This window comes from Salmo salar, chromosome 01, assembly GCF_965601325.2.
Source record: "Salmo salar chromosome 01, fSalSal1, whole genome shotgun sequence".
Classification (NCBI taxonomy): domain Eukaryota; kingdom Metazoa; phylum Chordata; class Actinopteri; order Salmoniformes; family Salmonidae; genus Salmo; species Salmo salar.
In genome coordinates, this window is record NC_138291.1 from 89881339 (window position 1) to 89897134 (window position 15796).

The 15796-nt window shown below is 43.4% G+C and overlaps 1 protein-coding gene across 1 annotated transcript; it reads left to right on the forward strand.

Annotated features, from left to right (window-relative positions):
* Positions 1-221: 221 nt before the first annotated feature.
* On the forward strand, positions 222-14565 carry LOC106609488 (transmembrane protein 184B). The gene is made up of 8 exons (XM_014208362.3): positions 222-644; positions 4625-4876; positions 7158-7323; positions 9636-9726; positions 9859-10026; positions 10218-10387; positions 10583-10783; positions 11511-14565. Exons 2-8 carry the CDS (start codon positions 4625-4627, stop codon positions 11738-11740), a joined length of 1278 nt encoding a protein of 425 aa, XP_014063837.1. The 5' UTR covers positions 222-644; the 3' UTR covers positions 11741-14565.
* The last annotated feature ends 1231 nt before the right edge of the window (positions 14566-15796 follow it).

Sequence of the window (15796 nt, forward strand, 5' to 3'; positions counted from 1 at the left end):
TGTTTGTGTTTGTAGGCAATTATTTTGAAGTCATTTTGATAGTTCTTAAATAATAATGAAGAAACAATGTAAAACTTAACAGACCTAGGATCAGATCTGGCCGTAAATGTGATTCGACTCAAAATAGATGTAGCCAATCGCATGCACATTGTCACAAATCCCGACCCATCCACTTCCTGGTCCTAGCTGTTCATTGGCTGTGATTGGTGCAAATAGGAGGCTACATCTCATTCTAGAGTACCTACGGTACGCTATGGACAGGACCGAACGGAGTTGATCTACTGTAGCTAATCCTAGTGGATTCCGTCTGTGTGGCAAACTCCTAGGTAGGAAAAAGGGGAGAAAGAAATGACGGAGTTTACAGAGCAGGACAAAACTGATATGTTACCTGTATTGTTCATAACAGAATGAAGAAAATACCAAGACACACTCAAATTAGATGCAAACCTGAAAAACTGATTTTTTTTCATGGATTTAACTCTTGGATCAGAACGGAAAGATTTCTAGTCGAGCAGGACTGGAAAATGAACATGGATGTCGGAGTAACGATGGCATCTTTGTGTAATTAAATCAATTTCTGTCTTCTTTCTGGCACTAAAACTGCGCCGGCTGAAGTTTGCTCTATATTCAACTATCGATTATAGGTAAAGTGATTTTACTTGCCCATTTGAAGGGAAATAAACAGATTAAAGTAATGTATTGTTTTACTGGATTAGTGCCTACTACTATGTTTCTCTACTGAAAACAATGTTTCTCTGCCAGTTGTTCAGCCTCTTAGCATGAATAGACCTCCCGAGTGGCGTAGCGGTCTTAAGGCACCACCTGAAAAATCAGAATAAAAAAATATATATATTATACTGAACAAAAATATAAACGCAACATGCAACAATTTCAAAGATTTTGCTGGGTTACAGTTCATATGTATAAGGGAAAAAATCTAACGAAATATATTAATTAGGCCCTAGTCTATGGATTTCACATGACTGGGAATACAGATATATAACTGTTGGTCACAGATACCTTAACAAAAGAGATAGGGACGTGGATTAGAAAACCAGTCAGTATCTGGTGTGACCACAGTTTGCCTCATGCAGCTTGACACATCTTCGCATAGAGTAGATCAGGCTGTGGAATGTTGTCCCACAATATCCAGTTGCTGGATATTGTCTGGAACTGGAACACGCTGTCATACATGTCTATCCAGAGCATCCCAAACATGCTCAATGGGTGACATGTCCGGTGAGTATGCAGGCCATGGAAGAATTGGGACATTTTCAGCTTCCAGGAATTGTATTTGTATTTATTATGGATGGCAGCAGCTACTCTAACTGGGGTCCAGCAAAATTAAGGCAGTTTATACAATTGTGTGTACAGATCCTTGCAACATGGGGCTGTGCGTTATCATGCTGAAACATGAGGTGATGGCGGTGGATGAATGCCATGAGAATGGGCCTCAGGATCTCGTCACGGTATCGCTGTGCATTCAAATTGCCATTGATAGAATGTAATTGTGTTCATTGCCAGTAGCTTATGCCTACCCATACCATAACCCCACCGCCACCATCAGTAAACCGCTTGCCCACACAACACCATACACGTGGTCTTTGGTTGTGAGGCCTGTTGGATGTACTGCCAAATTCTTGAAGACGGCGTTGGAGGCGGCTTATGGTAGATAAATGAACATGAAATATTCTGGCAACAGCTCAGGTAGACATTCCTGCAGTCAGCATGCCAATTGTATGCTCCCTCAAAACTTGAGACATCTGTGGCATTGTGTTGTGTGACAAAACTGCACATTTCAGAGTGGCTGTTCATTGTCCTCAGCACAAGGTGCACCTGTGTTTTGATCATGCTGTTTAATCATCTTCTTGATATGCCACACCTGTCAGGTGTTTGGATTATCTTGGCAAAGGAGAAACGCTCACTAGCAGGGATGTAAACAAATTTGTGCCCAAATTTTGAGAGAAATAAGCTTTTTTGTGCATATGGATATTTTTTTGTGATCTTTTGTTTCAGCTCATGAAACATAGGACCAACACTTTACATGTTGCGTTTTATATTTTGGTTCATTGTACACTACCGTTCAAAAGTTTGGGGACACTTAGAAATGTCCATGTTTTTGAAAGAAAAGCTAAATGTTTTGTCCATTTAAAATAACATCAAATTGATCAGAAATACAGTGTAGACATTGTTAATGTTGTAAATGACTATTGTAGCTGGAAACAGCAGATTTTTTTAAAATGGAATATCTACATAGGCGTACGGAGGCCCATTATCAGCAACCATCACTCCTGTGTTCCAATGGCACGTTGTGTTAGCTAATCCAAGTTTATAATTTTAAAAGGCTAAAGAGAAAGAGGAGTGGGGGGCCCCGGTGCACAACTGAGCAAGAGGACAAGTACATTAGAGTGTCTAGTTTGAGAAACAGACGCCTCACAAGTCCTCAACTGGCAGCTTCGTTAGATATTACCTGCAAAACACCAGTCTCAACGTCAACAGTGAAGAGGCGACTCCGGGATGCTGGCCTTCTAGGCAGAGTTGCAAAGAAAAAGCCATATCTCAGACTGGCCAATAAAAATAAAAGATTAAGATGGGCGAAAGAACACAGACACTGGACAGAGGAACTCTGCCTAGAAGGCCAGCATCCCGGAGTCACCTCTTCACTGTTGACGTTGAGACTGGTGTTTTGCAGGTAATATCTAACGAAGCTGCCAGTTGAGGACTTGTGAGGCATCTGTTTCTCAAACTAGACACTAATGTACTTGTCCCCTTGCTCAGTTGTGCACCGGAGCCTCCCACTCCTCTTTCTATTCTGGTTAGAGCCAGTTTGAGCTGTTCTGTGAAGGGAGTAGTACACAGTGTTGTACGAGATCTTCAGTTTCTTGGCAATTTCTCACATGGATTAGCATTAATTTCTCAGAACAAGAATAGACTGATGAGTTTCGGAAGAAAGTTCTTTGTTTCTGGCCATTTTGAGCCTGTAATCGAACCCACAAATGCTGATGCTCCAGATACTCAACTAGTCTAAAGAGGGACAGTTGTATTGCTTCTTTAATCAGGACAACAGTTTTAAGCTGTGCTAACAAAATTGCAAAAGGGTTTTCTAATGATCAATTAGCCTTTTAAAATTATAAACTTGGATTAGCTATCACAACGTGCCATTGGAACACAGGAGTGATGGTTGCTGATAATGGGCCTCCGTACATCTATGTAGATATTCCATTAAACATCTGCTGTTTCCAGCTACAATAGTCATTTACAACATTAACAATGTCTACACTGTATTTCTGATCAATTTGATGTTATTTTAAATGGACAAAAAAATGTGCTTTTCTTCCAAAAACAAGGACATTTCGAAGTGACCCCAAACTTTTGAACGGTAGTGACCCATATCATTACCTAATATAATTACCTCACTCACACACTTCCATCTGTTGCTTTATGTGTTCCTCAGTCTGTCAGGCAGCCACAGCATTCCACTGACTGCCCTTTTGCCTTTCAAATGAGACACAATGTCCCTTTGCCTCAGCAGAACTTCACTTCCCAGTCGTGTGTGTGTCCCTCTGTCTGCCACTGATGCATTCACTCCAGCCCTTTTCTGCATGTTGATCTGCTGATTCCCTGCAAACCAATACAAATGACCCCTGTATATCTATCTCTCTCTCTCTCTCACACACACACACACACACACACACACACACACACACACACACACACACACACACACACACACACACACACACACACACACACCTGTGTGTGTGTTTGCATGCCTGTGTGTGTGGAAACAATATACTGGCACAGTTTGTCATGACTCATGCTATGCTGCTGTTAATGTGACTTATGGTTGCTATGTGGTTTGGCAGCCAAGCCCTGATAGGTCAGTTTAGACACGTCCTCTATGTGCTGTCCACTGCTGTGGTCTCAGGGTCTCTGTTGTGCTTGAGAAAGGCATTATGAGTCATAGCAGGCTATTTTTAGTCTCACGTGTTATTGTGTGGCCTTTTGAAGTGGACTGTATTTCTTATTTTTCTATGATTATGTCCATGACAGCATCAACTGGTGTTGAGGTCGTTATCGCCTGGCAGATCCTGGCAATACAAACATCTGATGCTAAACTATGTTTGAAATAGGGATTCATGATGACAAAATGCTATTTTTCTATTTTCCTTGTGTTTGGTCTTTCATAGGAAAATACTGTAGTTATCAGACAAGTTGAATGACACAGTACATGTTTTCAGATAAGCCTGTTTAACCCAAAACTGTCAATAGAAACCAAATAATTTTAGGCAGGAGGGAAACGCCCTGTCTATACAGTTTAGTAGTAGGGTGAAACACTGTTTTGACAGTGGTCTCTCTCCATCGCTCTCTCTTTCTGACTCTTCAGTAAACAGTACGACACACCTGACTTATTGTGTCTTTCTTCCTTCATCAGATGCTCTCATCAACGTAAATTACAGTATCGATATCTGGTTGATGATTGATGGTTACAGTCTCTCCAATAATGCTCTGCTTTCCACATGTACAGTATAACTGGAATGTATCAGAACGTATGTCTACACTGTTTATGTATCATTAATGTAGACATAAAGGACATGTGTTCTTTCTGTTCGCTTGTCTCCAGATGAGTCGTCTGTGGAGGCGTGACGTGCCCCTGTCTGAGCGGCTAGGACTCGGTGTCGGGGTTGGAGAGGACTACCCCCTGGGTGTGGCCCCTGGTCCCCGTCCCACCATGACCCCCCCGGGCCCAAACATCTCCTGGTTCCCAGAGGCCCCCCTGCTGACCTCAGAACAGCCCACCTTCCTGATGACCCCCGCTGCCCAGACCGTGTCGGGCTTCTTCGTCTGGACCGCCCTACTCTTCACCTGCCACCAGGTAATACACGCACACAGACAGACACACACTGTATCACCGCCTGGTACGGCAACTGCACCGCCCGCAACCGCAGGGCTCTCCAGAGGGTGATGCGGTCTGCCCAACGCATCACCGGGGGCAAACTACCTGCCCTCCAGGACACCTACAGCACCTGATGTCACAGGAAGGCCAAAAAGATCATCAAGGACAACAACCACGAGAGCCACTGCCAAAGCTGGGACCGAGAGACTGAACAATAGCTTCTATCTCAGGGCCATCAGACTGTTAAACAGCCATCACTAGCACATTAGAGGCTGCTGCCTATAAACATAGACTAGGACTCACTGGCCACTTTAAGGAATGGAACACTAGTCACTTTAATAATGTTTACATATCTGGCATTACTCATCTCATATGTATATACTGTATACTATTCTACTGTATCTTAGTCTATGCCGCTCCGACATTGCTTGTCCAAATATTTATATATTTTTAATTCCTTTACTTTAGATTTGTGTGTATTGTTGTGAAATTGTTAGATATTACTTGTTAGATATTACTGCACTGTTGGAGCTAGAAACACAAGCATTTTGCTACACCCGTAATAACATCTGCAAAACACGTGTATGTGACCAATAAAATTGTATTTGATTTGATTTCCCCACATCCCAAAACAAAACACTCAATCCACAAAAAATAAACACCATTTGGTGTTTCTGTCGACATTTGGCTGTGGCTGACTCAGGTGTCTAGGTGTTGTCTGTCCCTGTAGGCCTTACAGTGGAGGAAGGGAGGGTTATGTAACTACAGGTTCCACCTGGGGTGATGCTGGAGGAATAGATGCATCTGTGCAGTGCTCAGAGAGCACAGGTTGCCTAGCAACAACACACAATCCCTGTTTGTTTAACTGAAGAAGTCAACACATACTGCACACACCCACCGCGTCAAAGGCTACCTGTCCTTCTGTCTGGAATGAGAGTCTGGTGGCTTCTTACAAGTTTTGTTTCTTACTCTATCCCTCTCTATTTCTATCCCCACCCTCCTCTCTATATACACTGAATATGCATTTTAGTAATTTAGCAGACGCTTCTAACCAGAGCGACTTACAATTGTGAGTATCAATATTAGGAACACCTTTCCATGACAAACTGACCAGGTGAATCCAGGTGAAAGCTATGATCCTTTATTGATGTCACTTGTTAAATCCACTTCAATCAGTGTAGATGAAGGGGAGGAGACAGGTTAAAGAAGGATTTTTAAGCCTTGAGACAATTGAGACATGGATTGTGTATGTGTGCCATTCAGAGGGCGAATGGGCAATACAGATTTAAGTGCCTTTGAACGGGGTATGGTAGTAGGTGCCAGGCGCACCGGTTTGAGTGTGTCAAGAACTGCAACGCTGCTTTTCTTGACACACTCAAACCGTGTCTTTCTCTCCCTCCCTCTCCTTCCCTCTCTCCATCTGACTCCCTCCCTCCCTCTCCTTCCCTCTCTCCATCTGACTCGCTCCCTCCCTCCCTCCCTCTGTCTCTCTCTCTCTCTCTCCCTCCCTCCGTCTCTCTGTCTCTCTCTCCCTCCCTCCGTCTCTCTCTCTCCCTCCGTCTCTCTCTCTCTCTTCTTCCCTCCATCTATCTCTCTCTCTCCCCTCCCTCCCTCCATTTCTCTCTCTCTGTCTCTATCTCTCCCTCCCTTTGTCACTCCCTCCCTCCATCTGTCTGTCTCTCCCTCCCTCCCTCCCTCCGTCTCTCTCTCCTTCCCTCCGTCTCTCTCCGTCTCTCTCCTTCCCTCCCTCCATCTCTCTCTCTGCTTCCCTCCCTCCATCTGTCTCTCTCTCCTTCCCTCCCTCTCTCCCTGTCTCTCTCTCCGTCTCCCTCCCTCCCTCGCCATCTCTTTCTCTGTCCCCCTCCATCTCTCTCTCTCTCCCTCCCTCCATCTCTCTCTCCTTCTCTCCCTCCCTCCCTCCATCTCGCTCTCTCTCTCTCTCCATCTCTCTCTCTCCTTCCCTCCTACCATCTCGCTCCCTCCCTCTCGCCATCTCTCTCTCTCCCTCCCTCCATCTCTCTCTCCTTCTCTCCCTCCCTCCCTCCATCTCGCTCTCTCTCTCTCCATCTCTCTCTCTCCTTCCCTCCTACCATCTCGCTCCCTCCCTCTCGCCATCTCTCTCTCTCCCTCCCTCCATCTCTCTCTCCTTCTCTCCCTCCCTCCCTCCATCTCGCTCTCTCTCTCTCTCCATCTCTCTCTCTCCTTCCCTCCTACCATCTCGCTCCCTCCCTCTCGCCATCTCTCTCTCTCTCTCTCTCAGATCTACATGCACCTGCGGTACTACAGTTCTCCTAATGAGCAGAGACACATCGTGCGGATCCTCTTCATCGTGCCCATCTATGCCTTTGACTCCTGGCTCAGCCTCCTCTTCTTCACTAACGAGGAGTACTATGTCTACTTTGACACCGTCAGGGACTGCTATGAGGGTAAGAGACTAGCGTAAAACAGAAGTGAATGGCTTCACCATGGAGATCAGCTGTATTGTGATACTTCCTCACCCAGTGTGTGGAGGTCATGGTGTAGCCCCATGGACAGATGGCTAAACACTGCTCTGCCTCAGTGCTATCTCTTGTTGTTCTGAGGCCTGCCCAGATTTCTGTGTAGGAAAACCTGTTGCATAGCAACCCTGTTCACCCTACAGGCCAGCTCTAATGATGAGGTCTCAACCAAACTTGCTGGGACACACACACACAGAGAAAGAAGACAACCTGCACCCTTATCAGAGAGTCAGCTGTTTATCTGGTCTGGCTTATGCAATACTCCTAGTCACAAGGTATACACTCACCAACACACACTCTGACACACACCCTCCCATACTGTCTGTTACACACACACTGACACACACCCTCCCATACTGTCTGTTACACACACACTGACACACACCCTCCCATACTGTCTGTTACACACACACTGACACACACCCTCCCATACTGTCTGTTACACACACACTGACACACACCCTCCCATACTGTCTGTTACACACACACTGACACACACCCTCCCATACTGTCTGTTACACACACTCTGACACACACCCTCTCATACTGTCTGTTACACACACACTGACACTCACCCTCCCATACTGTCTGTTACACACACACTGACACACACCCTCCCATACTGTCTGTTACACACACACTGACACACACCCTCCCATACTGTCTGTTACACACACACTGACACTCACCCTCCCATACTGTCTGTTACACACACTGACACACACCCTCCCATACTGTCTGTTACACACACTGACACACACCCTCCCATACTGTCTGTTACACACACACTGACACTCACCCTCCCATACTGTCTGTTACACACACACTGACACACACCCTCTCATACTGTCTGTTACACACACTGACACACACCCTCTCATACTGTCTGTTACACACACACTGACACTCACCCTCCCATACTGTCTGTTACACACACACTGACACACACCCTCCCATACTGTCTGTTACACACACTGACACACACCCTCCCATACTGTCTGTTACACACACACTGACACACACCCTCTCATACTGTCTGTTACACACACTGACACACACCCTCTCATACTGTCTGTTACACACACTGACACTCACCCTCCCATACTGTCTGTTACACACACTGACACACACCCTCTCATACTGTCTGTTACACACACACTGACACACACCCTCCCATACTGTCTGTTACACACACACTGACACACACCCTCCCATACTGTCTGTTACACACACACTGACACACACCCTCCCATACTGTCTGTTACACACACACTGACACACACCCTCCCATACTGTCTGTTACACACACACTGACACACACCCTCCCATACTGTCTGTTACACACACTGACACACACCCTCCCATACTGTCTGTTACACACACACTGACACACACCCTCCCATACTGTCTGTTACACACACACTGACACTCACCCTCCCATACTGTCTGTTACACACACTGACACTCACCCTCCCATACTGTCTGTTACACACACACTGACACACACCCTCCCATACTGTCTGTTACACACACACTGACACACACCCTCCCATACTGTCTGTTACACACACACTGACACTCACCCTCCCATACTGTCTGTTACACACACTGACACTCACCCTCCCATACTGTCTGTTACACACACTGACACACACCCTCCCATACTGTCTGTTACACACACACTGACACACACCCTCCCATACTGTCTGTTACACACACACTGACACTCACCTTCCCATACTGTCTGTTACACACACACTGACACTCACCCTCTCATACTGTCTGTTACACACACACTGACACTCACCTTCCCATACTGTCTGTTACAAACACTTGAATCCCCCTTCAGGGGTTAATAGATAGTACAATGGTGTATAGTGTGCTGGTCATATGCAGTGAGGGATCAGGGCTGGGCCTTTCCTCTATCTGTCATATTGGTCACATTGATGCAATACAGACAGAGAAGGTCATAGACAGGCCACTGGATAAATACTGTAGGTAGTCTTTCATTGGTTCAGTCAAAGGTGAGAATTAGATTGTGTGTGTGTCTATTTCCTTTGATATGACAGTCATTGTCTTATCTTGTCTCTTGGAATGGAAGAGTACTGGGTTTGAGATTTTTTTCCATGCCCATATTAGGAGGGCAATTATGATGTAAAACATGTCCGAGTCGTTTAAATGTTTGTGTTGTTGACTTCTTAAATGGTCCTTTATTGATGATGTGTGTGTCTCCTGTGCAGCGTTTGTCATCTATAACTTCCTGAGCCTGTGTTATGAGTACCTGGGAGGAGAGAGCGCAATCATGGCTGAAATCAGAGGAAAACCTATTCAGTGAGTCTTTTCTTCCACTCGTGTGTGTGTGTGTGTGTGTGTGTGTGTGTGTGTGTGTGTGTGTGTGTGTGTGTGTGTGTGTGTGTGTGTGTGTGATGCTGTATTTAACACGGTGTTTTCCTGCGTCTCTAGGTCCAGTTGTGTTTACGGTACATGCTGTCTCTGGGGGAGGAGTTACTCCATTGGGTTCCTGAGGTTCTGTAAGCAGGCCACGCTACAGTTCTGTGTGGTCAAACCCCTCATGGCCGTGGTCACAGTCATCCTACAGGCCTTTGGAAAGTACCGCGACGGAGACTTCAAGTACGATACTGTGCTTCTTCTTAAGCAATCGTAGAATATCTCATACCAACGCTTTATAATGAGACGTTTAATTACCCAAAATCCACTGTGCTTCTGTGTGAATAGATGTAAATCCAGTGATACAGGTTTGTCCTAATGCTGGTTTACACTCAAATCTAATCAACTGTCACGTCCCTGTCTGTCCCCCCCAGTGTGAACAGTGGGTACCTGTATGTGTCCATCGTCTACAACATCTCAGTCAGCCTGTCTCTCTACGCCCTCTTCCTCTTCTACTTCTCCACCCGGGACCTGCTCAGCCCCTACAGCCCCCTGCTCAAGTTCTTCATGGTCAAATCTGTCATCTTCCTCTCCTTCTGGCAGGGTGAGACACACACACATACACACCAAGCATCTAAATACAGATTGACATTTTTAGGTAATTGAAGCGCTGTTGGTAATTGATTATGAATGAGGTCATTCACTATCATATCCATACCCAAGTCAATATTATTATAGTACTGTAGTCATTCTTCACATACCTGTATTTGTTAATTCATCTCTGTTTATTTTCCATCAGGCATGTTGCTGGCCATCCTAGAGAAGTGTGGGGCCATCCCCAAAATCAACTCACCCGAGGTGTCAGTGGGAGAGGGAACGGTTGCCGCCGGGTACCAGAACTTCATTGTCTGCATTGAGATGTTCTTTGCCTCTCTGGCCCTGCGTCATGCCTTTACATACAGGATCTACATGGACAAGAGGCTGGACTCTCTCTCTCAGGGTAAGTTGACTGAGTTTTAGCTGTATTATTTACTGTGGCGTCGACCTACTTGATTTTTGGTCCAGCTCATTGGGCTGTGGTACTGTAATATTTTCACATTTTGCAGAACTTATCTTCTCTTTATAACATGATGTCTTGGTCTTCTCTTTTCACTGACACACACTCTCTTTTCTCTCTGTTCCCTTGTCAACATACGTTTCCAAATTTGTCCTTCTCCTCTCCATACTCCTTTATTTTTCTTTATCATCTTTCATTCATCTTTGTTTTTGGAATACCTCCTTTCCTTCGTTCTTTTTATAAACTCCTATCTGGGTTCATTGGTCATCCCTCCTCTTCCTATACTCTGGGTCATTTTGTCTTTCTTATTCTTCCTTCCATGTCATGTATTTCTCTTTCCCCATGCTGCGTTATCAAGGCCCAGTTCCTATGTATGGAGAGTCTGGTAGGTCTACCACTGAGTCTCTTCCCCAGCTTTACGCTTCTTTCTACTTCTTACAATCCTATGTTCAATGTTGTGTTCCTTTTGTCTTTCTATGAAAAGTTGCTTTCTGTCAAATCAGTGGTTGTCCTTGTTGCTGTTTTTACATTCACTGCAGCAAGCTGCCAGCAGTGATTTCTCACTGTGTTTAGGTTTTACATTATTCACAATTACTACACAACTCCTACTTGACCTTTTTTATATTTTATCTCTTACCTGTTGTCCTTTCCTCCACCCCCCTATTCTCAGGTCGCTGTGCCCCAATGAAGAGCATCTCCAGCAGCCTGAAGGAGACGATGAACCCTGGAGACATGGTCCAGGATGCTATCCATAACTTCTCCCCGGCCTACCAGCAGTACACCCAGCAGTCCACCCTAGAACAGGGTCACTCTGCCCCGCCAGTGTCCCGCACACACAGCACCATCAGCACCCGCGACAACGAGAAGACCCTGCTGCTCAGCTCAGATGACGAGTTCTAAGTTAACACCAACCAGCCCCAGCCAATCACCTCTTTACTGACTGTTGGGGTGAGGTACTACCTCCTGGTTGTATGGAGTATTGGCAGGGGATTTAAAGTGTGTTGTTTGGGGTTGGCATCGACCTCAATACAGGAATACAGGACCATATGACTTAGCCTGGTCCATTCAATATCCTCTACTACACACAATTCAGGACTTTACAGGAACTCTTCTCTTGGTAGAATATACGCTTATTGGGAACATGATGTTATGGTTGAAACCATTGTCTAGAAAAACTTCAATGGTTGGTTATATAGGACTTATAGGGATTTTCTGAGAGAATTCTACTTCACTTATTAGAGAGACATTTATGGTTTGAATAAAAGTGATTTTATGGTTACAAAGTGTGTCTGCTTGCTAGCTATCATCCAATGAAGATGATGGCCCATACTACATTTATATTAAAGTACTTTGGCCATGGATGGCATTTTATTTGTCGTTTTGGTTTAAAATGTTCAGTTTTAAGACCATTCTCCGTGGTGACAATTTTTAAAGTTGATTTTAAAGGGATGGTGTGGGGGAGTGGTTTAGGGGAGAACCAGCTATATGGACTGGAGTATGGGACAGGGACAGATGAGAGAGGGGGAAAGGAGGGATAATGGTTGGTTTGACATCACTTGATCAGATTCTAGATGAAGAGAACTGCTCTGGTGTTTAGTGGCTGTAGCATGCAGACCAGCAGGGTGAGGGCAGACCAACCATTATTTGTATGGTGAGGATTAGGCCTTCATCCAGCGAGGCTCACTCTGTCACCAGACCTCTGCTGGCCTCTAATGTAGGTTAAAGTCATCTAGGGTAAACACCTTAGTGAAACCGATCTGTGTGATCAGACAACGCAAGAATATAGTTAAATGTTATGCTACATGGTTATAATGTAGGACATTTTTATATACGTACAATTCCAATTAGACAGACATTGCACAATTTCAGGCAAATAAAGTGTAACTCGATACAATAAAATATTCAGCTTTGTAATGAAGTGTGGGTCAGTTTTAGACTCACTTTTAGTGTCGTATACATGTTTTCATTACATAGAAGTGAATGTTCAGTGCTTACAGAGAAAATATATTGCTTTATCCATAGTTTAGATTTTAGTTCATTGTAGACAGTAGGGGCGCAACTTTGGTTTTAGACGTGGGGGGGACATATATATATTTTTTTCAGTCAGATAAACACTCCAAACAGCCTACCCGACCGCTCAGAGACGTCCGCATGGTCCTAAAGCACACAGTTGCCTTTTAGATTTTTTTTTAATCACATACCAATGATAAAACGGGGGGACAAATGCAATTTCAGAATATGGGGGGGAGATGTCTCCCTGTCCACTGTAAAAGTTGTGCCCCTGGTAGTGAGTAATACGGGACTGGCTGCCAATATACAGTAAAGACATGTTGAGTCCCTGCTGCTCCATGCTCAATCCTGCAACCAGAGCGCAGCAGGGAGACTATTATATTTGGTCACTTGACACAGACAGACACACACACAAATCTATCAAACACAGACTGATCATGGTAACACGTTATGCTTGCAGCCTACACATTCTGTGTGCTAGAGAAAGGAATGCTGTGTCGTGGAGTGGAGTCCCAGCCTCCGTCTATCCTGACCTCTCAATTTTTGCTGTGTGTGAATGTGTGATAGCTAGGCCCAATATGCGTAGGAAAGCCAGAGTCCAGAGAGGCTATTGTCTGTTGGGTGGGTCAATATTTCCCATTAAGCAGAGGTGGAAAATGTACTAAATTGTCAACCTTGAGTAAAGTAAATATACCTTAAAAGAAAATGACTCAAGTAAAAGTGAAAGTCACCCATTAAAATAATACTTGAGTAAAAGTTTTAAAGTATTTGGTTTTAAATATACTTTATCAAAAGTATATGTAATCGCTAAAATATACTTAAGTATCAAAAGTAAAAGTATAAATCATTTTAAATTCCTTATATTAAGCAACCCAGATGGCACAATTTTGTATTTATTTTTAATTTACGGATAGCCAGGGGCACACTTCAACAGTCAGACTAATTTACAAACTAAGCATTTGTGTTTAGTGAGTCTGCCAGATCAGAGGCAGTAGATGACCAGGGATGTTCTCTTGATAAGTGCGTGAATTAGACAATTTTCCTCTCCTGCTAAGCATTCTAAATGTAACTAGTACTTTTGGGTGTCAGGGAAAATGTAAGGAGTAAAAAATACATGATTTTCTTTATGAATGTAGTGGAGTAAAAGTAAAAGTTGTCAAAAATATAAATAGTAAAGTAAAGTACAGATACCCAAAAAAACTACTTAAGTAGTACTTTCAAGTATTTTTACTTTACACTACTGCCATTAAGGTATGGTCAGAATGTCTGCTTTATTTATAATGTGGAGGCCGGTGTGTAGCATGTTATGGAACTACAGTAGGCCTTGAGAGTAAAGGCCAGAGAGCTCATTACATGTCTCCTGTAGCATTCAGTTGAGTCCTCTAACACGTTGAATATATTATGATGGTTTGGACTCATCCCTAAACATTTAGAGTTTCTGGTACAGAGAGAAACATACCACAAGACCATTTCATTCTCCATTTCCTATTTTTCTGATATCTTCTCTCTGTGCTCTTTCTCTTTATCTAGGCCTAGGGTGCATTTTATTAACCAGATGTAGAAGACTTAAGATATCACTCTATAAACTCTCTTCTTTTGACTATTTTTCTGTATTATGTCATAAAGCTGCTGATATTATGCTTCTATTTTTCATCTAAATAATATTCAGAGAAAAAAATATTAAGCCAAGAGAAAATAAAGATATTTAGATTTGTTTTAAAGGAGTCTTGTCATTATTATGCTATTTCATATTAAATAGTATTTTTTGAACTTGGTTGTCTCTTAGATGTCTTATGATCTTATGATAAATATAGCTCCAAATCACAAGTGAAACAGTGGGAAATCTCATAGGGAGACATCTGCTTTTCTCTTCTGAAAGGAAATGTTACATGAACATTATATCTGCTTTTCTCTTCTGAAAGGAAATGTTACATGAACATTATATCTGCTTTTCTCTTCTGAAAGGAAATGTTACATGAACATTATATCTGCTTTTCTCTTCTGAAAGGAAATGTTACATGAACATTATATCTGCTTTTCTCTTCTGAAAGGAAATGTTACATGAACATTATATCTGCTATTCTCTTCTGAAAGGAAATGTTACATGAACATTATATCTGCTTTTCTCTTCTGAAAGGAAATGTTACATGAACATTATATCTGCTTTTCTCTTCTGAAAGTACATTTTACATGAACGTTTACCATTGCTTATTTTAACCTCCCTAGTCAACAGTAGTTGTAGTTCCCTAAAGAAAACCACTCCCTGCTGTTGTACATACACTATGGTTTCATTCTTCTCCTTTCTGCTTCCCTCTCATACATTATGAAACCTGCCAGTGGGGAAGAACTGGCAAAAACAGCGTGATCAACAACTACATGATCAGCTGTGTGACATGGTCAGCCATTACAATTTAACAGTGGTAATAATTGATAGTTTACCAACACCGGTACTGAGTCATGACTGACTTAAGGAATTGCATTTATATTACTTTTTTGAAGTAATCAATGTGCTTTGCATTGTAAGGGGTGAAAGGGGACTCACCTCACCCTCTCTACCAGTGGAGCATCACATTTACATTTTAGTCATTTAGCAGACGCTCTTATCCATAGCAACTTACAGTAGTGAATGCATACATTTAATTTCATACATTTCTTTTCTGTGCTTTTTTGAAGTAATCAAACTGCATTGTTGGTTAAGGGCTTGTAAGTAAGCATTTCACTGTAAGGTCTACACCTGATGTATTTGATTTATATAAATGGGAATCGAACCCACAACCCTGGCGTTGCTAACACCATGCTCTACCAACTGAGCTACAGGGAAGGCAGGTTCAGAGCTTGAAGTTCCTTGGTGTCCACATCACCAACAAACTAGCATGGTCAAAGCACACCAAGACAGTCATGAAGAGGGCACGACAAAACCTATTCCACCTCAGGAGACTGAAAAGA

Bases quoted from the DNA above. Each gene is read 5' to 3' on its own strand.
- LOC106609488 (XM_014208362.3), top strand. From the start codon at position 4,625: ATGAGTCGTCTGTGGAGGCGTGACGTGCCCCTGTCTGAGCGGCTAGGA. The intron at 4,877-7,157 runs GTAATACACGCA...TCTCTCTCTCAG, and splicing joins TACTCTTCACCTGCCACCAG to ATCTACATGCACCTGCGGTA. The intron at 10,784-11,510 runs GTAAGTTGACTG...CCCTATTCTCAG, and splicing joins GCTGGACTCTCTCTCTCAGG to GTCGCTGTGCCCCAATGAAG.